General features: G+C 36.5%; 1 protein-coding gene across 2 annotated transcripts in view; it reads right to left on the reverse strand.

Moving 5' to 3' along the window:
• LOC150108267 (uncharacterized) overlaps positions 1–26,896 on the reverse strand; it is a 709,268-nt gene that overhangs the window by 254,472 nt on the left and 427,900 nt on the right. For both annotated transcript variants that reach the window (XR_016548127.1, XM_090390670.1), the window contains exon 31: positions 20,022–20,127. Coding sequence is in view for 1 of the 2 variants with exons in the window: in XM_090390670.1 (XP_090246796.1) it covers positions 20,022–20,127 (106 nt within the window). In the remaining variant the exon portion in view is untranslated. The remainder of the gene's footprint in view (positions 1–20,021; positions 20,128–26,896) is intronic.

Raw genomic sequence — 26,896 nt, forward strand, 5'->3', positions numbered from 1 at the left:
CTAATAAAAATTGAATTAGAATTACTGTATGAAGAGAAATTTCATCAGCATCATTTTTAGAGATTTGAGTGTTCATCAAAAGTAGGATTGGAAGAATGGGTTCTTTTTCTTGAGAATTAAGACAGTAATGAGTTTTACTTCCTCGTGTTGGGGCGGATAGTAGAATACCCCAACAGCATTCCAGCGTATCATATGAGGCAATGAATGGAGATCCAGTCCCAGGGGTATAGCTGGTTCCCCTTTGGATGGTAGGGAGAAGTGCTAATCACCCCTCTCTGCAAAAATTATCTGATTATAGAAACTGCAAATCTGGATGAACAAATGCTCCTGGCAACAGATGTGATTTGCAAGACCCCAAAAGATGTTATCTAGCCTGGTTTGATGTGGATAAGCCAGCCTTTCAGAACCCTTGTTGTTGAAAGAGTCACTTATGAAGCCACAAAATATTTTAAAGATTGGATCATGGAATGTCAGAACACTGTACCAGGTAGGAAAAGCTAGGCAGGTAACAAATGAAATGGACAATTACAAGTTAGACATTTTAGGCATCACTGAACTCAGATGGACTGGTTTGGTAGACTCATAACTAAAGACAACAAGACAATATTGTACTCGGATCAGAGGAGAAGCATTAAAAAGGAGTTGTGCTAATATTGAACCCAAAAGTAACCAAAAGCCTGTTGGAAATGGGAACCAGTAAATGCGAGAATTATAAAAGTAAGATTCTATTCCAAATTTATCAAACTTTCTGTTGTGCAGGTTTATGCACCTACTAATGATGCAGATGAAGAAATAAAAGAATGCGTTCATGAACAACTCTAAAAGGTAATAAATTCTATTCCAAAACATGATATGATAATACTCGTTGGCGATCTTAATGCAAAAGTGGGTAAAATGGGTAAAAGTGGGTATAAAGAAGTAGGTCATATGTAGAAGAAAAATCCTTAGGTTCCGAGGCTTGTGGAGACCAAAATGAAAATGGCATGATGTTTGTATCCTTTTGTGAAACGAACAACTTTGTCATTGGAGAAAGTAAATTCAAGCATAAAGAAATACATAAATTGACTTGGATCGCACCGAACTGCAGTACAAGAAACCAAATTGATCATGTTGCTATCAATAGTAAATTAGTAAGATTCATGCTTGATGTGAGAGTCAAACGTGATACAGATGTTGGTTCTGACCACTTCTTGTAAATGACAAAATTGAAATTAAAACTTCAAAGTGTATTAAGAAAGAAAAGAAGTTCAAGAACAGCATTTGATATTGAAAAATTAAAAATTAAAAATTAAAGAAACAAGAGAAAAGTGCTTTGGAGATAATGAACAGATTCAATATATTAGAAATAGAGGAAAATCAAGATGTAACAGTAGAAAACAAGAAAGTAGAAGAATATTTTGAAAACTTCAGAAATAAAATACATATAATGAAGTTGCTGAAGATGTAATTGGTAAACGAAGAAAAAAGAAAAATAAAGAATGACTAACTGCAGAAACTTGGAAGATCATTGAAGAGAGAAAAAAGATAAAATTATTAATGAACAATACAAATTCTGAACCATTATATAAGGTACACAGCAATCACTATAATGAACTAAATAAAAGTGCAAAGAAAGCTGCAAGAACCAGCAAGAGAAAATATATTGATGAATTAGCAAAAGAAGCACAACATGCTGCAGAACATGGACAAATTAAATAACTTTATCAGATTATAAAACAAATCAATAGTAACAAAAAAAGATCCCTTCCTCCATTAGAGACAAACAAGGAAAGTTATCGACGATTGACTCCAGAATCAAAGAAGATGGAGAGACTGTTTTGAAGAAACTTTGAATGTAAAGGTAGATACAGGATCTCAACGGGCGCAAAATATTACAACTAGTGTAATACCCACTATGAACATTTCTGAAGACGAAATTTCGTTGAGCGAAGTCAAAGATGCCTTGAAAGCACTAAAATCTAACAAAACATGCGAAAATGATAATATCAATGCTGAAATGTTAAAAGATGATCTTAACACAACTATTGCCAAATTACAAAGGTTATACCATGAAATATGGAAGACAGAAAAAATTCTTGAACAATGGAAAGAAGCAGTAATTATAAAAATCCCCCAAAAAAGGAGATTTGACCAAGTGTGAAAATTAAATAGGAATAATGTAGAAAGTTTTTTATCTTGGGTATATACTATGTGTTAAAGATACCAAGTAATTTTATAAACTCGGTTTTAATCCTTTTTTCCCAAGTAAGTCAAGTTTGCGGCTGAACATAGTTCAGGTGTGAGGCAACTCATGGTAAAGGTGGAGTAAGCTCTGATCACTTTCCTTAGTATTTCCCCTAATGCAAAGCACATCCCCTTGCGGAGATGTATGATGCTATGCATTAAAGGCAAGGGCCACTACCCAGATGGGTTTCGACTTTTATTGAGGTCTCGTCAGTAGGAGCCTGACCCAAAAATGCCAAGGTAGAAGTAATGCAGAGCTTATAAATTTTACCAAAACAAGTTGCCACAAGGTACTTTGACCTTACTAAATAAAAATCTCAGGATGAGAGAAAGATGTAGAAAGTTTTTTACCTTGGGTATACTATATGTTAAAGATCTTCAGGTGCAAACTTGACTTATTTGTCTGTTTGCTTACTTGGGAAAAAAGGATTAAAACTAAGTTTATAAAATTACTTGGTATCTTTAACATATAGTATACCCATGGTAAAAACCTTTCTACATCTTTCTCTCATCTGAGATTTTTATTTAATAAGGTCAAAGCACCTTGTAGCAACTTGTTTAGGTAAAATTTATAAGATCTGCATTACTTCAACTTTAGCATTTTTGGGTCTGGCTCCCACTGGCGAGACCTCAATAAAGGTTGAAACCGGTCTGGTAGTGGCCCTTGCCTTTAATGCATAGCATCATACATCTCTGCAAGTGGATGTGCTTTGCATTAGGGGAAATACTAAGGAAAGTAATCAGAGCTTACCCCTCACCTGTACCACGAGTTGCCTCAGACCTGAACTATATTCAGGCGCAAACTTGACTTACTTGTCTGTCTGTTTGCTTACTTGGGAAAAAAGGATTAAAACCAAGTTTATAAAATTACTTGTTATCTTTAACATAAAGAGGAATTAGTTTGCTTTCACTTCCCCCAAAAATATTTACCAAAATTTTAATTAATAGATTAAAAAAGGAAATCAAAAATTTACTAAGGGAAGAACAGGCAGGTTTTCGAACTGATTGCAGAACCATCCAACAAATATTTACTCTTAGAAATATAATTGAACAATGTATAGAATTTTAAGACCCATTTTACCTAAACTTCATCGATTTCAGTAAAGCATTCGACTCAGTAAATAGAGAGAAACTTTGGAAAATATTAGAAGAATATGGAATACCTTATAAATTTCTCAACATTATGAAGAATATGCATGATGGCAGCAAGTCTTATGTGGAAGTAGATGGAAAATTTACAGACTTCTTTATCATTGAAACTGGAGTTAGGCAGGGTTGTGTGCTCTCTGGTCTATTATTTATAATTTTAACTGACTGGATTATGAAAAAATCAATTAATCATCAAAAGAGAGGAATATATTGGGACTTTATTGGAAGACCCTGTGCTCCTGTCCTCCAAGTTAAATGACTTACAGCTAAAAACTGATGACTTTGCTTGATGCACAGAAGCTATGGGTCTATATATAAACAACAAGAAAACGAAGGTCATGTGAATAAATGAAAAATCAAATGAAGAAATTAAGTTAAAAAATGAAACAATTGAAGATGTTGATACTTTTACATACCTTGGATCAGTAATAAATAAACAAGGCAGCACTGACGAAGACGTTTTATAAAGAATTGCTAAAGCACAAAATTGTTTCAGGTCATTAAACAAATTATGGAAGGCATCAAATATTATAAAGTGAAAATTAATATCTATGAATCAATTGTGTGAGTAGTACTGCTATATGGCTCTAAAACGTGGCAACTTACCAAAGCACAAAGTAATAAATTGGACATTTTCCAAAACAAGTGTTTAAGAAGAATTTCAAAAATTTTCTGGCCAAATAGAGTTACTAACGAGGAACTTTTAAAGAAAACTTTCTCCAAGTCAACAGATGAAGAGATTCGCTAAGAAGATGGAAATGGACTGGACATGTTCTTTATATGGGGAATAAACAGAATTCCCCAAGTAGCACAGAGTTGGGCTCCAGAAGGAAGATGCTCTAGAGGTCATCCAAAATTAACTTGGAGAAGAATGATGGAATCCGAAATGAAGGAGACAAGTTGGGCAAGAAGCAAGAGCAGCTGTGAGGGACAGGAGCAGATGGAAAAAAAAGCATTACAGCCTTATGTGCCAGTAGGCATGGAAAGACTTGATGATGATGAGTTTTACTAGCAATGAAATTTACAAGGTTATTAGAACCCTAATTAATAATAGTTTGAAGATCGAAATTTGATGTTCTGGGTAACAGAAGTTGATATTCTGGCAGTTATTTTAATTTGTGTAGAACAAGATTTATCAAAACAGAAACAAGAATGCAGTGTTTAAAATAGTGCTTTACAGTATAAACAACACAAGAAGAGCAAAATAAATAATTTATTCAGTTTTTATTACTATTATTATTATTATTATTATGTGACACCTCCAGGGAGTCCAAAGACTCATGACTCATCAAGGCAGAGTGTGCCAACAGCATCAAATGACTGAAACTCTTCCAACTACTAACCGTGCTTAAACTTGCTTAACTTTTTCTGTGAGCCATTAGTAGCAGAAGCTCTACTAATCGACCAACCTTTTTCTAGTCAATGATTTGCAGAATTAAGGTTTAAAGAAAGACTCCTATAATTTTTAAATAAAATCTATTCAACTAGTAACCCCCTCACAACAGAATGGAAAAAAGCAGTTGTAATCCCTATCTTTAAAAAAGGTAGTAGAGATAACCCTAAAAATTATAGACATATAAGTATACTAAATTCCTGTTACAAAATATATAGCAAAATTTTAAATAACAAACTAATAAAATATTCTGTAAACTTTATTTTAAAAGTATAGAATGGTTTTAGAAAAGCACAATCATATATAGACCCAGCCTTTTGCCTAAAATTATTAATAGAGAAAAGAAGAGAATACAATTCAGAAATACATATTACATTTATTGACTTTGAAAAGGAATTTGACAAAGTTAAAAGAAGCATTTTATTTAACATATTAAAAGAAAGACAAAAACCAAATAATATTATAAAAGCTATCATAAGTATATATGAAAATAATCAAATACAAATAAGATTAAATCATGAGCTATCATATACGAGAGAGATAAACCAAGGAGTCCAACATGGACGTCCCCTTTCAGCAACTCTTTTTAATATTTATCTAAATGAAATAATAATAAAATGAAATAAAAATTTCCATCAAAGTATTAAACTTTTTCCTACTGTGAGCTTAAACATACTCCTTTTTGCCGATGACCAAATAATAATTACAAATTCTGAAGATAACTTACAGAAAGATATTTTAAATTTAAATGAGATACCCAAAAATGATTCAATGATAATATCAGCAGAAAAATAAAAAACGATAGCCTTTAAAGGACAAGATCCAGTAAGAATGAAAATAGTAATAGATAACAAGTTAGAACAGGTGAATTCATTTAACTACCTAGGATGTATGATTACATATGAAAATGAAAAAGATATAAACCTAAAATCACTCTGGATTTAGAGAAAGATGTTGGAAGTTTTTTTCTCACTTGGTTAGACTATAATAAATTTAGTTTAATCCTTCATCCAAGTGTAAGCAAACAAAGTTTGCACCTGAAGTATCTTTAGGACTGAGGCACCTCATGGTAAAGGTGGAGCAAGCTCTCATCACTTCTTGTCTCAGTATCTCCCATAATGCAAAGCACATTTCCTTGTGGACATGTATAATTCTATGCATTAAGGGAAGGGTAGTCTGGGTAGTGGCCCTTCCCTTAATGCATAGCTTGTTTTAGCAATATGCTAGCCTTTTATAATAAAGTTACAAGAACATTAGATGAGGGAAAGGTATATACTACAATTTTCTTAGACTTGGTGAAGGCATTTGACAGGGTGCCACATGATAAGCTGATATTTAAGTTGCAGCACATGGGTCTGGATGTTAGATTGGTCAACTGGATTCAGGATTGGCTGTCTGATAGGTATCAGAGAGTTGTGTATGGTGGAGCAGTTTCCAGGAGGCAGAGGGTTACAAGTGGGGTCCCACAGGGCTCAGTACTAGGACCTATATTGTTTAACCTTTATATCAATGACATAGCCAGTGGATTGCAGGGGGGATATTCAGTTGTTTGCAGATGATGCGAAGCTGGGAAGGATTATTAGTAATAGTGCAGATGTGGTAGCCCTGCAAGAGGATTTAAATAAGCTAGATAGATGGGCAAATGAATGGGGGTGTCAGTTTAATGCAGCAAAATGTAAGGTCTTGAGGTTTGGGAAATATCGATGGGATGCTGCATACTCTATGGGAGGAGTTATACTGGAGGAAGTAGGGGAGACAAGAGATCTGGGGTTGATGATTGATAGAAACCTGAAGTTTAGGGGACATATTGCAAAGGTGGTGAAGGTAACACAGAGGATTGCTGCTATTATGAGAAGGACACTGACCTGCAGAGATAAGAGGGTTATCATTCCATTGTATAAGTCTCTGATCAGACCACACTTGGACTATTGTTCTCAGATTTGGTCCCCAGGATTTGAAGGGGATAAATTAACTGTGGAAAGGATACAAAGACGGATGACAAAGATGGTTTCAGGACTGTACAAGGATAGTTATGAGGATCGGCTGAGAGAATGTGGACTGCAGAGTTTGGTGGATAGAAGAAGGAGAGGTGATATGATTGAGACTTTTAAACTGTTGAGAGGTGGTTGACAGGGTTGACACTGGGGAGTTCTTTCGCATGGTTGATCAGCGGGAAGGAGTGATGACAAGAGGCCATCCCTGGAAGTTACGAAAGGAAACTGTGAGCAAGAGGGTAAGGAGTGGTTTCTTTGTGTGGAGGGTGGTTGAGCCGTGGAATGCATTGCCTGATGGAGTGGTGGGAGCGAGAACGGTCAGTGAGTTTAAAGAGTGGTATGATAGACTTTGTGTTTCTCAGGGGGGAACCTCCCCTCAGTGAGTCTTGACAGACTTTATGTCTTAGGAAGGACCTCCCTCGATGAGTCTTTTGACTCCTTGGAGGCCTGAATAATAATAATAATAATAATAATTATACATGTCCACAAGGAAATGTACTTTGCATTATGGGAGATACTGAGACAAGAAGTGATGAGAGCTTTGTCCACCTTTACCATGAGTTGCCTCAGTCCTGAAGACACTTCAGGCACAAACTTTGTTGGCTTACCAGTGGTGCACCCAGGGAAGGGGCCAAGGGGTCCTGCCACTCCCACCCCCCCCAAAAAAAGAAAAAGTTAAAATACACTAAAAAATTTTCCAAAATACTTTTCCTAATTAAAATTAATTTTTTTTATTTATGTTATGTTGTGTCTTCTATTTCTATACTACTTATGAATTAGCGGTCACATAAGGTGAGAGTACCCTATAGCAGTATTTCTCAACCTGTGGTCTGCAATGATGGGACAGGTGGCCCACAGGCAGACTTAAATTAACCAAATAAATCTATATATTTTAATTATCCAAGCAAAACAAATTAAAATTGAATAAGTAAAAATTATTGAAATAAAATGGATACTTGAAAAATAAAATAAAAATAGCGGCAGAATGACGAGTAATAAAAGAAAGATTAAGTGAGCAACAATATGGTTTTATTGCTTCCACTTTCCCTTGCTGTTTTGTCAGATTTGAAGAGAACATGTGTTGTACACATGGCCACATTTCAACCAATTGCTTATTGTTTATTGATTTTTATTGTTGAAGGGTTTCCTTCTTCAACCAAGGCTCAATATATCTTCAGAAGTGCTGAGCTATACTTGGACAAAGTGTGTTGTGAGCTAACCCCAGTATTTATATAATTTTAGGAAATTGCACGATTGAAACATAAAAGCAAGCTGCCAGTTGAGTTGAAATGCTAACTCTCTTCAACCGAATTCCATATGTGAAACTGCCATAACAACATTCACTATATATATATTTCTAAGTTTTAACATATTCACGAATTTTAACACCTTTAATTGAACTTTATTGCTGCTTTGGGGCAGGCGAACTCACACACATCTAATTAATAACAATAGTTTTTAGTTAGATACTGTGTTTGTCAGTGCAACATATGGTTTTGCTTGAGTCTAAATAGCATAGTTTCTGTATGAAAGGACATGTGATTCATTAATTAGCGACATTTTTATCCCAGTTGTCTCTAATTGCACTATTTGTTGAGAAATATATTATACAGACTGATGGTACCTTATTCACTGACATAATAAAAGTACTTGTTTTTCTTGCCTCTTCAATATAGTGGCCATTGGGAAGGACGTGTTGTTTACCGCGTGAGCAAATTACTATCCCCCGCTCTAAATGTGTTTCAGCTTTTTTCATTTGTGAGGTATATGCAAAACTTTTTAATATCTTTTTTCAAAAAGTAAAATCAGGGGTACAAGTTATATGTGAGGGCGAGTTATATTTGAGTAAGTACGGTATTTCAATTATCGATAAGCAGGAAGCAATTCTTTCTCCTAAAAAGTCCTGTTGGTATTCTTGGCTGATTGGGCTGAAGGTCTTCTGATGTAGGTTTCCCAAATTTGGGGCAGTCTCATGCAACCAAATTTGTTGAGGTTTGGATTGTTTCTTAGGGCTGAGGCTGATTCCATGAATAGCCTTTCATATTTGAATTTACTACGGTGTATTATCGTGGCTTTCTTCCACCGTATTCTATGGTGGGTACCCAGCGCATGGTCTGCAAGACCAGAGTGGTTGTATTGGTGAAAACAGATGCAGTCCTTGTGTTCTGAAATTCTGATATTAGCTGTCCTGCCTGTTTGGCCAAAGTAGGACAGCTTACAACTGCAAGGGACTTGGTATACACCAGGTAGGTCTAGGGGGATGGTTGGTCTTTAGTGGAGCGGATAGGGGATCCCAATTTTTTATAAGGTCTGTAACAAGAAGTTAAGTCATGTTTTTTTAGGATTTTTGTAATTTTTTCCGAGGTGCCTCGGATATAGGGAATGGCGATGGATTTAGAGTAAACTCGAACTCCAACCACAACTTCCTACCAATACGGTAGTCAACCTTTCGTCAATTAGTTTGAAACCTGAAGCTCTCGATGCTCTCTCACGTGGCCACAACTTCACTATTGCGCCCAGAAGAATACCTGCTGAAGACATTATGATACAAATTGAACACAGGATACAACACCTTCCAAACCACATCGCCAATGATATTAGACTGGATGTGGCTTGTGTTCTGACCAAAGCCACCAAAACCACCAACATGCCCAATAAGGAAATTAAATCTCTGCAAGAATTAAAGAAAAACAAGGAAATAATAATCACCAAAGTGGATAAAGGGAATGCCACTGTATTACTTAACCAAAAGGATTACACAGGTAAGCTGAATGCTCTATTCTTAGATCGGGCTACTTACCTCCCTATCGAGTGCAATCCCACCAACCCACAAATTAGAAAACTCCACAAGCTCCTTAAGAAGGTCACTTCTTGGCCTGTAGAAGTCACGAACAAATTAAAACCGTTTAACTCCATACCCCCCCCCCCGTATATATGGACTAATATATATGGGGGAGGTATAATACATAAAGAAAATGTGCCATTACGTCCCACAGTGAATGGCATTGATTCCCCCACATACAAACTAGCTAAACATTTGGCCAAAGCCCTCACACACTATACTGGCAACACACCTTTTCACATAAAAAACTCAGCCCACTTCAAAGCCAGCATAGAAAACCTTACACTCAAACACACTGACGTAATGGTCAGTTTTGATGTCTCCTAACTATTCACAAATGTCCCACTCAAAGAATCCTGAGAGCTAATCCAAGCTAAATTTCCTCCCAATATCACAGCTTTATTTCAGTTCACAATGAACTCAGGCTATTTTGTTTGACAAGGAAAATTCTACAAACAAATAGAGGGGACAGCCATGGGTTCTCCACTATCCCCATCCTTGGCTAATTTTTATATAAAGACTTTTGAAGAGAAAGCCTTAAACTCTGCAGCACAAAAACCAACCATATGGCTTCTCTATGTTGATGATGTGTTCACTATTTGGCCACACAGTTCCAATACATTCCTCTCCTTCCTAAGACACTTAAACAACCAACATCCCTGAAAAGTTCATCCTGGAAGAAGAAAAAAACAACTGCCTTCCTTTCTTAGACACACTAGTCACCTGCCAGCCTGATGAAACCATGGTTTTCTCAGTTTATAGAAAACCCACCCATACAGGTAGATACATTCACCAACAATTCCCCCCCCCCTCGCAACAATATGGAGTCATAAAGACACTACACAACAGGGCTAAACTTATCTGTTCCAATGACAATGCCCTAACCACAGAACTGAACCACATTCTCAACACTTTCTTAGCCAATGGCTATCCCCCCCCCAAAAAAAAATCCAAAAAATATTGAAACCAATAAACCACCCCCCCCTCCCCTTCATAAAACAACCCATCACCATTCCCTATATCCGAGGCACCTGGGAAAAAATTACAAAAATCCTAAAAAAAACATTACTTAACTTCTTGTTACAGACCTTATAAAAAATTGGCATCCAACCATCCCCCTAGACCTACCTGGTGTATACCAAGTCCCTTGCAGTTGTAAGCTGTCCTGCTTTGGCCAAACAGGCAGGACAGCTAATATCAGAATTTCAGAACACAAGGACTACATCTGTTTTCACCAATACAACCACTCTGGTCTTGCAAACCATGTGTTGGATACCCGCCATAGAATACGGTGGAAGAAAGCCACGATAATACACCGTAGTAAATTCAAATATGAAAGGCTATTCATGGAATCAGCCTCAGCCCTAAGAAACAATCCAAACCTCAACAAATTTGGTTGCATGAGACTACCTCAAATTTGGGAAACCTACATCAGAAAACCTTCAGCCCAATCGGCCAAGAATACCAACATTGCCCACTAGGGGGCACCATCAGGACTTTTAGGAGAAAAAATAGCTTCCTGCTTCGTTCCTCATTTACTGTGTGTTGTGCTTGCATGCACGTGTCTTGTATTTAAGTTCCTGTGATAATGGCGACGTGACGTTGCCGAAATATTGGAAGTGTATTAAAATTTATTTTAATGTATATTCTATTGTATGTTGTAATTTCCTTAAGCTATTTAGTAAGAATGTATAACCAACATCTAAGCCTTCCCACGAGAAAAAAATATTCAGTTATTGCACGAGGCACTTTAGTGTGCTGCCTGCTGGGCATGTTCTTTTGATCTGGTTCCCAGTGGGGGAAGGTTAGTAATCTCCGTTAGTCTATAACTTGTTACTGGACAGAAAGGAATATTAGAGAGTATACCCAATACACAATTCATTTGTGAGATGGCAAGCAAGAGCATCAGCAGCAATAGCAGTAATTTTTTTCAAGATAATTGTATCAAATAATTTAGAATTTTTCAGTAATAAAAGTGAAACTGATCACTATAAATAAAGAAATCATTTTTGGCATAATTGCAGCATCAGCCTGTAAAAGAAATGTCAGTTTTTCTGTGTTAGGATATCTGAACAACTGAAAACGAAACAAGACATTCTTGCTTGAAGCAATTTAGTGCGAATTCTCAGAAACTTTCTGTTGTGTTTCTCAAAAGAGTAATGTAAGACTTGGCTTTTCCTCCAGCTGAGAGGATTATTGTCCGGCATTTCTAAGATGTATTTCAGAAATAGCAACCAGCAGCAATAGAATTCGTAATATTTAGATTTTTTTTTTAAAAAAAAGAAACAAAAATAACACAACTGAACTTTCTTTGTGTGGCATACAGTTTTACATTTGAAAATATGGCATAGTATTTCTAAATCTTAGAATAATTTCAGCAGACCACTGAGCAGCTGATTTCAGATGCAAAGAAAGAGTACAGAATTAGAAGTGCTTTGAATATACAACAATATTATTGCTTTATTTCTTTTGTCAAAAAGGTAAACTGAAATAAGAGATTTTGAATACTGTCTGAAACTTTCAAAGCTGTAGAAATTTAAAGTAGTTATGCAACTTAGTTCCAGGATAGGAGAGGAGGCAGGAGTTGCAGTAAAAAATCCTAAAAATTAGCATAAATTTTGAATCATTCCATACAGAAATATTAGAAAGTATAACCAATATACGATATACAGTATTTTGCAAAGAAAGAAAGCAAAATATTTATTTCACTAAATGATATCCTTCCTATTATATTTTCAACATATCTACAGTGGTTAAGCACTGGATATTATAATAATGTGCATCATACAAAAAAAAAAAAAAAAAAAAAAAAATCTGTTGCAATTTTAAGCAAAAAGAAGAAGGCGAAGAGTCTCTGATAAAATACCATTAGGTATGAATTTTTGATACTAAAAAAAAAAGACAATATTGGAAACTGAGTAATGCAGTTTATAATCATTTGTGATTCATAAAAAAAAAAAAAAAAAAAATTCGTTCCTCAAATTGAAATGTGACAACCCATATAAAGGTATTTTGCAAAGAAAGAAAGCAAAATGTCATATTTATTTCAATAAATGTTATTTAAAAATATAAATATCTGACAAAATATTTTAAATGTAAACAAACATTTGAAAAATCGTGAAAAATAATCTATATTGTCAGTAAAGTGAAGGAAATTTACTATTACTGAAATATATTAATTGCAAAGGCTGATCTGTGGTCATTTCAGAATTGATTATTTATTTTGGAAGATGTGAAACTTCTATTTTTGGAAATAGACACAATAAATAAATTGTGCAACAACAACAACAACAACAAAAAAAAAAAAAAAAAAAAAAAAAAAAAAAAAAAAAAAACACGATCAAATATCCTATAATGAAGAAAATTCCAGGTAACACAGTGCATGTAAAGACAAGTGACTCAAAAGTCACTCGACTACAGTTAATCTGCTAATGGCTCTTAAATCGCCGTTAAGAGATTAACAGCAGAGGAGGGTAAATACTTGATAAAAGATAGAATGCCGATGAAGTTTTGATCCATGAAAATTCTGAGGTGGTCTTGCTATTTCATCCACCTTGGTCGGTAGGAGGGTTAATGACAGATGAAATGAAGTTTATGATAAAAACTACAAAGTATACTATATTTGATCACAAAAGAAATGAAGAAATTATGAAAGAATTAAACCAGGAATCAGTAATAGAAAAAAATTAAAAAATATAAACATGAATGGATGGAACACATTGAAAGAATGAAAACAGAAAGATTACCAAAACAAGCCTTAAATTACAAACCATTAGGAACAAGAAAACCAGGATGACCTCTTAAGAGATTCAACAATCTTCTAAGGCCAGAACAGGTCACTCTACGCCTAAATCCTTGGCAAGAATGATGATGATGATGATTGATGATTTGGAGTGTGAAGAGTATAGGATATTGTTTTCCTGGAGGAATGATAAAAAGTGTGGTGACTGCAAAGAAACACAGCACAAATGTGAATGAAATGACAGTATTGATTAGTACGAATGACTAGAAATGTAGTCTGAATGGTGGCAAGAGAGTTGTGATTTATGATAGAGATTTAGCAAACAAATGTGCGAGGAGATGGGAGTACAGTTTATTAATGTGTGGAATGAGTTTGAGGGACAAAGTGAGCTGTATGGGAGCGATGGACTGCATCTGCGTGGTTATGGTGTGAGTCGCTTGGATAGACTGCTGCTGGAAGGTAAAGAAGTGAATAGAGAGAATGAATCAGATCGAGAGGGGAATGATGTGGAAGAGCAGGAGAGTAAGACAGGGGAGATTGAAGAAGTGGATATGAATGAGGAAGTGAGTGGTATGAGTATAGAAAAAGAGAGAATGGGTGTGCAAGAGGAGCAGGGTAACGGGGAGGCTCAGGATGGACAGGGGTACACAGCGTGAGAAAGCGCTGGATGCTCCAAGAGGAGGTGAGAGCATGTGTAGGCAGGAAAGGAATGGGATGACCAGGGATCAAGAGGAAACAGTTGGAATCGAAAAGGGCTCTAAAATGAAGTAAGCAGAAAGGCAAATGGCCTCAGTCTAGCATGGAGAGATCACATCGAATGTGTGGTATCAGTGGAGCTAGCTGTAGATTTAGAAATGAGCTGTTGTGTTTGTATACCAATGCTAGAAGTATAAGAAACAAAGCAGATGAAATGGTTGCACTAATTGCGTCTATTCACCCAAAGACTGTCGGAATAAGTGAGACATGGTTAAATGAGGATGACATCCTGACAGGAATAGAGATGGAAGGGTATGATATGTTTCGTGAGGATAGAAGGGGTAAAAAGGGAGGGGGGAGGGCTATTGATGATAGAGAAAGAGTTATGTCCATACAAAGTAGTGATGCAAGAGGGAAATAGGGCCGGTAGTTTTGATGCAGTATAGTGTGAGATAGAGGTGAATGGAATCAAATACTTGGTGGGATGTTGTTATAGACCAGGTAATGTGGATAGTGGTGATAATGAAATGTACAATCAAATTAGCCAAGTAAATAAGAAAAGGGTGATCGTTATGGGTGATTTTAATTATGGCAATATAGACTGGAATGATGAGTAGCAACTGGAAGTAAAGCAAACGAGTTTCTTGAGTTTTTGAGGGATAACTACCTCAGACAGTATGTAACAGAGGACACACGAGGATTGAAGGTCTTGGATTTGGTCATCTCATATAGAGGATGTAATTATAAATGAGATGTCAAATCATCCACCAATTGGTGAGAGTGACCATGAGGTGATTACCTGGGTGGTAGCCAGCAGTGCGAGGACCTCTGTGAGAAAAGGGTATATGTGGAACTACAAGGGGGGGGGGTGATTATGAAGAGCTCAGGAGACAGCCTGATGGTGTAGCATGGAATGAGGAGTTAGCTGGAAAAGAGATCAATGCAACTTGTGGGATTTTCAAAAACTATCTAGTAGATGCAATGTCTAAATGTATTCCAAGGGTGAGAAGGTTAAATAAGGTGGGTGTGAGATAGATGAATAAAGAGATTAAGCATGCGATACAGAGAAAAAGGGCATTGTGGAGACAGCATAAGAGAAGTGGAAATAACCAATTTTATGAGGTCTACAAAGACCAGGCAAGGAGGGTGACTTGGTTGGTGAGAGTAGCTAAAGAGAGGTATGAACAGCAGTTAGCTAATGAAGCCAAAAAGAATCCTAGGGAGTTCTTTCGATATGTAGCTAGCAAATGAAAGAATGATTATGGAGGGATGACATTGACTGGAGAAAGTGGCATAAAGACAGCTGTTGCAGAATGTGTGGTGGAGATACTTTATAAGCAGTTCATAAAGATCTTTCAATCTTGTGAATGTGACTTCATGGAGAGATTGAGAGCAGTTGATGATGTGGAGGAGAGACTGACTGTAAGTGAGCAAGAGGTGTTTGGGGAGTTGAGTAAAATAGATGTTAATAAGGCTGTGGAACTTGATAATATATAACCACGTATTCTGAAATAATGTGCCAGAGAGTTGACATATACCTGCCTTGACATATTTTTTTAATACGAGCCTTGCACTCGGTCAAGTTCCTAAAGAGTGGAAGGAGGGTGTGATTGTGCCACTTCATAAAGGAGGTGATCGAACTCAAGCATCAAACTATAGGCCTATCTCTGTGTCAGGTATTATAGTTAAGTTGTCGGAGAAGCTTGTGAGAACTAGGATCCAGAATTGGGTTGACAACAATGGTAGTATAATCTTTGATTGACAGTATGGATTTGCTATAGGGAGGTCATGTTTTAGTAATCTACTAACTTATTACGATAAAGTGACTGCTTCCTTGGACAGAGGAGAAGGATACACAGTAATATACTTGGATTTCGCAAAAGCTTTTGATAGAGTACCTCAAGATAAGTTGACAGTCAAACTAGAGCAAATGGGGTTGGATATTAGATTAGTGCATTGGATTGGAGACTGGTTATCTGATAGGTATCAACAAGTTGTGTATGGGAGAGCGATATCCAGGAAAAGGAAAGTCACTAGCAGGGTGCCTCAGGAATCTGTTTTAGGGCCATTACTGTTTAACTTGTATATTAATGATATAGGTGAAGATTTGGTTGGAGATATTCAGTTGTTTGCAGATGATGCAAAGTTGGGATGAACCATGAAGAGTAGAGAAGATGTTGTGGCTTTACAAGAAGACTTGAATAAATTGAGTGATTGGGCACGGAAATGGGGATGTGAGTTCAATGTTGCAAAATGTAAGGTTTTAAAATTTGGAAAACAAAGATGAGATGCAGAATTTATGCTTGGTGAGAATATATTGTTGGAGGTAGAGGAAATAAGAGATCGGGGGGGAGTGATAGTGGATAAGGATCTAAAATTTAGTGGGCACATCGCCAAAATTGTGAAGACACACAAAAGCTTCTGGGAATGATGCGGAGGACACTGATGTGTAGAAGTAGGGAGATTCTTGTTCCATTGTACAAGGCTCTGATTAGGCCACACATGGACTATTGTGCCCAGATTTGATCACCGGGTTTTCAGAAGGATGAAGAAATGTTGGAAAGGGTCCAAAGGTGACTGACTAAGGCAGTTTCTGACCTCTGGAATGTTCAGTATGAGTTAAGATTGAGAAGATGTAATTTTCAGAGTGTCTGGTGGAGAGGAGGAAGAGGGGAGATATGATAGAGACCTACAAGTTGGTAAGGGGGTTGTTATAAGATCAATGGTGAAGTTCTACAGAGAATAGTGGGAGATCAGGGGAGAACCAGAGGTCATTCCTGGAAACTGTATAAAGAGGGCGTGAGTAGGGGGAGTGAGAGGCAGGTTTTTTTTGTGCAGAGTTGTGAATGATTGGAATGCCTTGCCTGAGAGTGTGGTGTCTGCAAGGAGTTTGAGTGTGTTTAAGACACGGTATGATGAGATTGTGTGTGATAAAAGGACCTCCTAGATGAGTCTTTGACTCCTTGAGTTGGTGAGGTAAGATTATGCAGATCGAGTAGAAGAACAGTGATAATAAATCAGATGTTAGCAAGAATGTGTATATGAAGGAAGGTATGGCATACATGGATGGTAGAAGTGCATTTGATGATAGAAAGGAGCTGTATGTAATATGGAATGCATTGAAAATAGGAGGGTGCAGGGATTTGGAGAGGTTATTTTCTGGGTAAGTGACTATGTTATGTAAGGAAGTAGAAATGCCAAGGTGATAAGTAGAATGAATGGCCTCATGTGAGGATAGTGGCTTGGGAGAGAGAGAGCATGTCATATATGGCATAGGCAAGTGGATGCTGTGAAGAGTAAAGGTTATGGGAATACTAACAGTGCATTGGATTTTCTATAAATAGATGCCAGGAATCTAAGGAATAAAGGAAATGATGGCACTGACTGACTCAGCCTATATTTATTACTTGTATCAGTGAAACTTAGCTGACAGATCAGAAAGTTCTCACAATGATAGAAATGGATGGGTACAGAATATTTCAGAAAGACAAAGTAGGTAAATGGAGTGTTTGGAGTGGTACTTATGTAAGTGATAATTTATGTCCTCTTAGTGCTGAATCCACCAGTGATGGTGGATTTGCACTGAAATGAAGTGGAGATGACACTTGAAAGAGAATGTGAGAGCAGAAGTCTGCTAAGGCTAATTTTCAGTAATTTCCTTTTTCCATGATAAACTTAATATAGAGATATACATTAGTCATTTGTTTTGCTGAAACAACAAAATATTAAAGAAGATAAAGGATCCATCCATGCTGAGGCTCTTCTCACCTACCTTGGCAAACTGTGGTTTAGAACATGAAATCTCTGCTGTAAACAGTAGCTAGATATGCTATTCTGATAATATTTTTGTTATCTAGCCATATCCAGAAAATGCTCTTATTCTCTCCCTAAAGCAAATCAATAAACTACTATTATAATTACGGCTATTTAGCCTGCTTCAGTTTAGGAGTGCTCCTGTTTAAATGTCATTGGCTATTTACTCATGGATTCTTAGGGCATTGTAGGTGTAAATTTACCAAAAAGTATATGTAGCATAAGAAATAGAAATTTACACATGCCGTTTTCTGGGTGTTGCAGCTTTTCCTCTTTCTGCGATGTCAAAAAACTACTGAGTGTGTGGGGGGGGGGATAGGCAATTTGGGAGAATTAAGTTAGAAAAACCCGGTTTTTTTTTCGTAATATATAAACATATATATTATATTATATAGGGTGGAGGAAAAGGTGAAAGGGTTGATTTTTTAAAATAGGGAGGGGGAAGGGGAAAGGTGGTTGACGGGGTGCGGTCCGTTTTGACTATTCTTGGTTATCATCTGAAGGCACTGGGAAAGTGGATGCCATGGGAGTTTTCCCAGAAATAATAAACATCAATAAACTACTACAACCTTGTATTAAGTTCATCACTAACATAAAAAAAAAAAAAATTAAAAGATGGAAAATTATCCTTTATAAACATTTTGCTCTTTCCTTCTTCCTCAGGTATCTTATCCAGTTCTGTTTATTGGAAAACCAGTCTTGGCTGCTAGATATATTTCATATGATTCAGCCCATCACAAAAAAATAGGTATTGCTAAAACTTTGCTCAACAGAGTTCACTTTATCTGTCTCACTTCATCCGTTCCGCTGTTTTTGACTTTCATCAAGAATCAAACACCATTACAATGGTCATGCAATTAAAATTAGTTGAAATCCTTGAAGATCCATTGAATCACAGGAACCTACAATCCAATGACTGCTGAATGTAATATTCTAATTCACTGCATCTTTTGTACCTGTGTAGAATGCTCCTATGAGAATAGATATTGATAGATAGTTTAATAACTTAACAAAATTTCGTTCATAAGCAGAAAAGAGAGAAAATGATAGAAGCATATAAGTTACTGAAGGGTTTTTACACAGGACTGATGGATAAGACATTTTTCAATACTTGTTATCAATCAAGAATGGATAGAACAACGGATAAACCCTGGAAGTTGTGTAAAAGTGTCATGGTCAGCAAATATATAAGGAGTAGTTTTTTTTGCTTGGAGAGTGGGGAATGAATATAAAAGTTTTCCAGAAATCTCTCTGAGTGCTTTATCAATCAATGAATTTAAGTTATACAACACCTACATTCCTTCAAAATTAATGAACAGAAGCAGTAAACTATAAACAGAATTTTTTATACTTAAACCTGCTTACCACCATGAATTTAAAAGATTAGTAACAAGATTAGAGCATGTGTAGCTCAGTGGATGTGGCATTTGCACACCATGGCGCTTGGCCGCATGAAGGAAGACTTGGTTTCGAGTCTAGTCGGTGACTAGAGGAAATTTTTCTAAGCCTTTTTTCAACCTGTTCCCGAGTTAGTCGATCTCTGGCACAGGCAAGCGAGTTTTTCCTCCCGGAAACTCGGGTTTTTCGTCCTGTAAACTCAAGAAAATCGACCATAGAACCCACATTATTTTCAGACATTAAATATATTGTGTTAGGGTTAGGGACCACGAGATGGCGGCACATTTGAGCTGTCTCTCTTCACTGTGTGCCACTCAATTGGTGATAGCCTTGGGCCATCTATCTCTGATTGGTACCAGTGGAGATTGAACTGCCCACTCAGTCTCCAAAGTTAGATAGGGCTAAATGGCCTCGCCTACTCCCCGTATACGGGAATAAAAAGGTGTTAGCTGATTTTTTTTTTTAAAGTAACAAGATTTCTAAGAAGCATTTGTTGACTTCACAAATGATACTGTTAGGTTGCACTCATTATATGATGTTGTGGTATGAGGTTTTTTCCATAGTAAACATATTTTACTATGGAAATAGTAAACAATGTTTACTATTTCAATAGTAAAAAAAATATAAACAATAGTAAAAATATAACAGGGTTGAGAACAAATGGAACTTAGAGATTTTTAAATTTTTCTGATGCCCAGCAAAAAGTTTACTATATTATAATTACTTAATGTCAATGTTAGCTAACAAAATAAAAGATTTAAGTATACTCACAATTTACGAACTCCTGCAGGAAGTCCTGTAGGTAGGGTGGAAGAATTACGGCGCATACAGGAAGCAAAAAGACCAACACAAATACAACCTTGAGGACAAATGAGATCTAAAAAAAGTGTTATTTTTGTATCAGTAAAAGAAAGGGAAAATCAATCTGTATCAATAATATTTACACTTTTTTCTTCTTTTCTTGGTAATTAGTTTCAACTAAATTGGTAATTTTGGTGCTTATCAAATATGGTATATACAGTAAGGCCCCTTACAACATTTCATGTTATGGTGAACTGTTAATATGGCAATTTTCAATTATGACCAAAGCCTATTTATACAACACTGCATTTGTTCATATGATTGTTTTACTTCTAATTTTTTAGGAAATGACAACATAAACAAAATTATTAATTATAAAAACTTTAATTAATAAATACTTATATTTTGGCAATCATTCATCTATCATTCATGTTCATAAATTCTGCAAATTTGTGAACATGAATCACAAGATACAAGTCATGTAGCATGTGCTTACTAGCTCATGCTTCAGTCACAGCTGAGCTAACATGAGAATGCACAATTAGAATTCAAAGAGAAATAATGGTCAGCTTTTGTGATTCAAATACAAGGTTATGTAACCTTTTAGTGTTAAAAAAATTATGAGGAGTTAATCGCAATTATCTCCCAAAACTCTTTGAGACATACATGCAATGAGCGCAGCTAAGATTTCGATGATGTTGTAAAGTTTTCATAAGTATTCAAGAAAGAAATGATCAAATTAAAATCTACTAGAGTGAAGAAAGTTGGATTGATTCCAAAGAACTCTGTGTCTGGTGTCAATGGCATGCCGGCCTGGTTGGCTGAGTGGTTAGCATATCTGCTCTCCAGCAAAATGGCTGTGGATTTGAATTCTTCTCTGGGCATGGATGTTTGTGATTGTCTGTGAAAATACTAGTAGTGGTTGTGGTGGCCAGTAGATGGCATTGGTATAGATGATGATTGTAGTTGCTGTTCGCTGTAGTTGGTGGATTGAGTGGGGGAGACGGAGAACTGTGGAGTGGGTGCCCTCCCTCGATAAGTCTTTGTACTCCTTGGAGGTGTCACGTAATAATAATAATAAGCATGACCAGACTTTTCAGATTCCAAGAATTTGAAATAGTCCTGATATTCTCGAATTCTAATCTCAGCAGAATAGATTCTATATCTAAAATAACAAAGTCAACATAAAGAGGTCACTTGATAGGTATCAAGCAAAGAGAGAGAGAGAGAGAGAGAGAGAGAGAGGTATTAATTCATTTTTGGTGGATGTTAGAAAGATAGTTCCTGAGGTGGTTTGAAGACAGCATGTAGATTATACTTACAAAGAATGGATGCTATTTGTTTCAATGTTCCTTTACGGAAGGTATGAAAAATCTTTGTTTGTATCAGATTGTAGTCTAATTGAGGGATGGTAGCTATCCAGTGGCGGCCCGTGAAGTTTTAAGTGGGGGTGCTGCCTATACAAAATAATTCTTTAAAAATTCTTTTTTTCCTAATCAGTAACTAATTTATTAATAAATAAATCCACAGATGTTTTAATTAATAAATTGATTACTAATTAGGAAAAAAATAATTTTTTTAAAATTATTTTGTATAGACAGCACCCCCATTTAAAACTTCACGGGCCGCCACTGTAGCTATCAGTAATTTTCTGGATAGTGGCTTGTGTTATATCCATTAGAAGTCAAGGTGATGTCTATGTTATTTAATTCTTTGAAAAGAAAGGAATCAGAACAGATTGTGTGAGTTGTGAGATGAGTATGTCCTCTGACCTGTCTTCTGTGATGGCTGATGGTGTGAATGTTTTGAATGTTATCAACCAATCTTTACTTTTCTCCCCAATGATGTCCTTGTAATGTAGGATGAAATATACTAGAGTTAAATAAATTATATTTTTCTCTGTATGTATCAGCCATTATAAAAACATGTCTACTACACATATTTGTTAAAAATATCTGAGAGTTGTAAATAAAGCAGTGGCAACAAGTGCACAAAAGGTAATCTAGTTTATTTATGAAATCTATACAATTACATCCCTTCAACATAATCTCCTGCCATGTTCTGCACTTGTTTTCAATTTTGTGTGACAGCTGGATCAGCAGAGTGTTGCTGGCTGATATCAGTAATAGTGCAACCTACTGCTCGAAGAACCTCTTGTACATCACAAAACTGCAGAATATTTCAGGGGTTCTTTCATTTTGGGGAATAAGACAAAGTCGTACCTCGGGAACATCTGATGGAGGATGTTCTAATGCTTCCCATTGCCACCTGTCCAACATCTCTAATCGAATTACGACATGTCATAATTAGTGATAGAAATTTGTGGAGATTGCATGAAAAAATGTGGTAATTTTCTCCTTAAAGCTGGACACAAATAGTGCTCCAGAAAATCTTTGACAGCATTGTATGTTAACATAATAAAGCTTAACAGTATAACTAATACCAACAGGAAAAAAATACATTTATTAAACTCACTCATATTTTTCCCTGGTTTTCTACCCAGCTTCATCAGAGCACGATGAAAATGTGACAGGCAAACAGCACTAAGCCAAGTGATTGTAGAAACAATTTAAATTGTAACTGACACCTAAGGTCCTTATGTGATGTCCACTATGAGTCAGATAACTACAAAGTTAATTCAGAGAAGTCCAGCTATTAGGTCTTAAAATGACCAGATCTTTGGTCAATTAATCCAACCATACTTGAGTATGGTTGCATCAATTGCACAAATGATGATGCTGGGTAGAAAACCAGCAAAATATTAGTAAGGTTAATAAATGTATTTTTTAAATATTGGTGTATACTGTTAAGCTTTATTATAGATAATGAACAAACACTTAAGCATTTTTGTACAAAGTGCATTAACAGTCTGCACTTGGGGTACTTGATAAAGAATGACACCTTGAAAGTCGCAAAGAACTATCACTATGATGTAAGCGCCTATCACGATGCTGGGTTTCTGGCAAAGTTTTTTTAGATGAAGTGATCCTGAAAGCAGCATTCTTTGGACTGTCTCTTCAGTTCAGGCTCAGCACTTGCCCAAGTTTCACTAATGGCTGCAACACAATTCAGAAATGCATTTCCTTCATTTTCGTATCATTCTAGATCTACCTGTGCCATTTTTGAATCTCAGTCAAGTGACATGGAACCCAATGAGTTAAAATTTTGTGTGTGTACCAAACACTCTAGTGGTATATCCCTGTTTCTTGGGCCAACTGGCATACAGTCCATTGTCGATCAACCAAAAGGAGTCCACAAACAATTGCAACATGTTCATCTGAAATGGCAAGTCATCCTGCATGGCAATTATCATCTGGGTGATCTTGCCCTGCACGAAATGCACTGACCCATCTTGTGACAGCCTGGTATGGCAGGGCACTGTCATCACGGGCTTCCCTAAGACTACAATAAGTCACTCACAGTTTTACCTCGTGCAACCTGGACCATGATCCAGGATCGTTAGTCATGTGAACATACCTTAGGGAATTGCACACTGAAACGTTGACTTTAGCCACTTCTCCACCCAACACATGTTAAATGTAGTGGTTAAATTCAGCCAGGACCCTCTGGGTCCTGAGCGCAGAACTTTCTTATGCACCGGGCCTGGAACATTTTTCTGTTTTGTGACTTTTCTCCCTTTAAGGTAATTATGCCTACAATATTGTGTTATTATTCAACAATTGTTTACAGTTTTTGAATGTGTATATAAAGTCAATATCAACAGTCGCCTGATTACGAATGTGTGATGAAAGGGACGGGGAGGTATGGAACTTCCTGTAATGTGTTATCTTGCAGTGATTGACAAGCAAACATTATTGCAGCATAGTCTAGTGGAATGTAGACAGACTCATTGCTCTATTTTGCCTTTTCTGGTTGGCAACATCAGCAACAGTCAGTAACCAACAATAAAATAGCAGATTAGCAGTTGTTTATCAGAGTTCGTGATTGTGAGAAGCACAAAGAAAATCATGTAATATTTTTGTGTTTATGTAGGCCTACTATTTCAACTGTGAATAAGTACATTGGTACCTCCTTCAAACGGAAAAATGGCTCGGATGACAGTGATAATACAAAATGATTATAATGACAGTTCGTGTGTAGTTTCTGAAGAGAAAGAAGTCTATAACGAATTCACAGAAACACAGGATTCTCATCAGTTGCAATGTGATAATATTAATACGTTGAACGAAAGGAAATATTCCAATATTTTGGTGCACTTTCCTGTACATTTCACTAGTTATATTTCAAATTTAATTTACTGTGCAGTGGCACCTCGTGGTTTGAAATCGTGGGGGTGCTGCAACTTTTGAAATATACATACACACTGTAAACACAGTGTACACGTGTTTGGATAAAATATCAAAATTTTGGTAAAAATTAAAAAAAAATTAAACATGAAAAAATATTGTTTATTTTCAATAAAATTATAGTTTGGTATAATTCAAAATTACTTAAAAATAAAAGATATTCTTCTTGTTTTGTTTCATGAAAAAATATTATTCATTATCGATAAAATTATACAGTTTAGTATAATTCAAAATTACTTAAAAATAAAATCCATTCCTTTACTGAAATAAGAGCCAACAGGCTTCACTTTGGCAAAGTAAAATTATTCAAAATTAAGTAGATATTGAATACCACATTATATTCAAAATTAAGTGTATATTGAATACCACATTATGGAATACCACGCAGAATAGAAAGGGAAAGTGTGGTGGTGGTGGTGGAGTACTGCTTATGATAAGTGATGACTTACGTCCTCTAAGAGTGGAGGCTATGGAAGGCAGTGACACAAATGGTTTTGAAAGCTTATGATGTGAGATAGAGATAGGCAAGGCAGAATATTTAGTGGGGTGTTGCTACAAACCAAGAAGCACAGAGGGTGGGGACCAGGAGATGTTTAGACAGTTGAGCTTGGCAAGTGCAAGAAGAATGATTGTTATGGGAGATTTTAACTACAGCAGTATAAATTGGGGAGAGGAAGATGCATGTAGCAATAAGGGAATGGAATTTCTAGAATTCTTGAAGGACAAATATCTTAGGCAACATTTAATAGTAAGAACAAGAGGTTTAAGAGTTTTGGATTTGGTCAAAGCATCAGAAGAGTTGATAATAAGTGAGATAACATCTCTCCCACCAGTTGGAAAGAGTGACCATGTGGTTTTGACTTGGAAGATAAATAGACATGCAGGAGTATCAAAGCGAAGGGAACATATGTGGAATTATAAGGCAGGTGATTATAATAGTCTTAAACATCAACTTGGGGAAGTTTCATGGAGGGAGGAATTGGAAGGCCAGGATATCATTAGTGTTTGGGAAATTGTGAAGGAATATTTGTTAGCAACAATTGTGAGCTATATTCCACAAGTGAAGAAGAGGACAAAATTTGGTGTAAAGTGGATGACAAACAATATTAAACAGGAACTGCATGTGAAAAAGAGGCTATGGAAGAGATATAAGGAAACAGGAGAAGAGAAGATGCATGAAGAGTATAAGACACAGGCCAGAAGAGTGACTAGTATGGTAAGGAAGATGAAACTGGAATATAAGAGGAGATTATCCCTAAGATCCAAAGAAAATCCTAGGGAATTTTTTAGCTATGTGGATAGGAGGAGGAGAAATGAATGTGGATGAATGACATTGTGGGATAAAAACGGGAATAGAGGGACTGATGCAGAGGACATAGTGTAATTGTTCAATGAACACTTTATTGGTGTATTTCATCCTGGATGAGTAAATTTTAATACTAGAGGGATAGGGCAAGTTTGAGGTTTAGAGGTGCAGGAGGAGAACATGTTCCAAATACTGAGTACTCTGGATGTCAATAAAGCTGGGGACTGGATGGTATTTCACCACGAGTTTTGAGAGAATGTGCTAACGAACTGACAGCTCCTTTGACTTGGCTTTTCAATGAAAGTCTGGTTATGGGAAAGATGCCCAGGGAATGGAAGGAAGGTAAGATAGTGCCATTGCATAAGGCACTATCTTACCTTCAGTAGCAGACTGGAAGTGCCTAATTAAAGGACAGTTTGTGTGTCATCAGTAGTTGTTAAGATTTTGGAGAAATTAGTTAGGAACCGTATACAACATTGGGAAGATGAGGGTAATGTTATCTGTGAGAGTCAACATGGATATGTGAGGGGGGGGGCACTCTTGTTTTAGTAATATGCTAACCTTTTGTAATAAACTTACAAGAGCAGTAAAAGACATATACTGACATTTTCTTGGATTTAGCGAAGGCATTTGACAGTTTGCCACATGATAAGCTGATATTTAAGTTGCAGCACATGGGTTTGGATGTCAGGTTGTTCAACTGGATTCAAGATTGGCTGTTCGATAGATATCAGAGAGTTGTGTATGGTGAGGCAGTTTCAAGGAGTCAGTGGTTACAAGTGGGGGTCCCACTGGGCTCAGTACTGGGACCTATTTTTTTTAACCTTTGTATCAATGACATTGCCAGTGGATTGCAAGGGGATATTCAGTTGTTTGCAGATGATGCGAAGCTGGGAAAGATTATTAGTAATAGTGCAGATGTGGTAGCCCTGCAAGAGGATTTGAATAAGCTTGACAGATGGAGTAATGAATGGGGTTGTCGCTTTAATGCAGCAAAATGTAAGGTCTTGAGGATTTGGGACACATTGATGGGACGCTACATACTCTATTGGAGGAGATATACTGGAGGAAGTAGGGGAGACAAGAGACCTGGGGTTGATGATTGACAGAAACCTGAAATTCAAGTGACATATTGCAAAAGTGGTGAAGGTAACACAGAGGGTTGCTGCAATAATGAGAAGGACGCTGACCTGCGGAGATAAAAGAGTTACCATTCTGTTGTATAAGACCCT

Source organism: Typopeltis vanoorti, chromosome 3 (genome assembly GCF_054136105.1).
Source record: "Typopeltis vanoorti isolate ZY-2024b chromosome 3, IOZ_Tvanoo_1.0, whole genome shotgun sequence".
NCBI classification, from domain to species: Eukaryota; Metazoa; Arthropoda; class Arachnida; order Uropygi; family Thelyphonidae; genus Typopeltis; species Typopeltis vanoorti.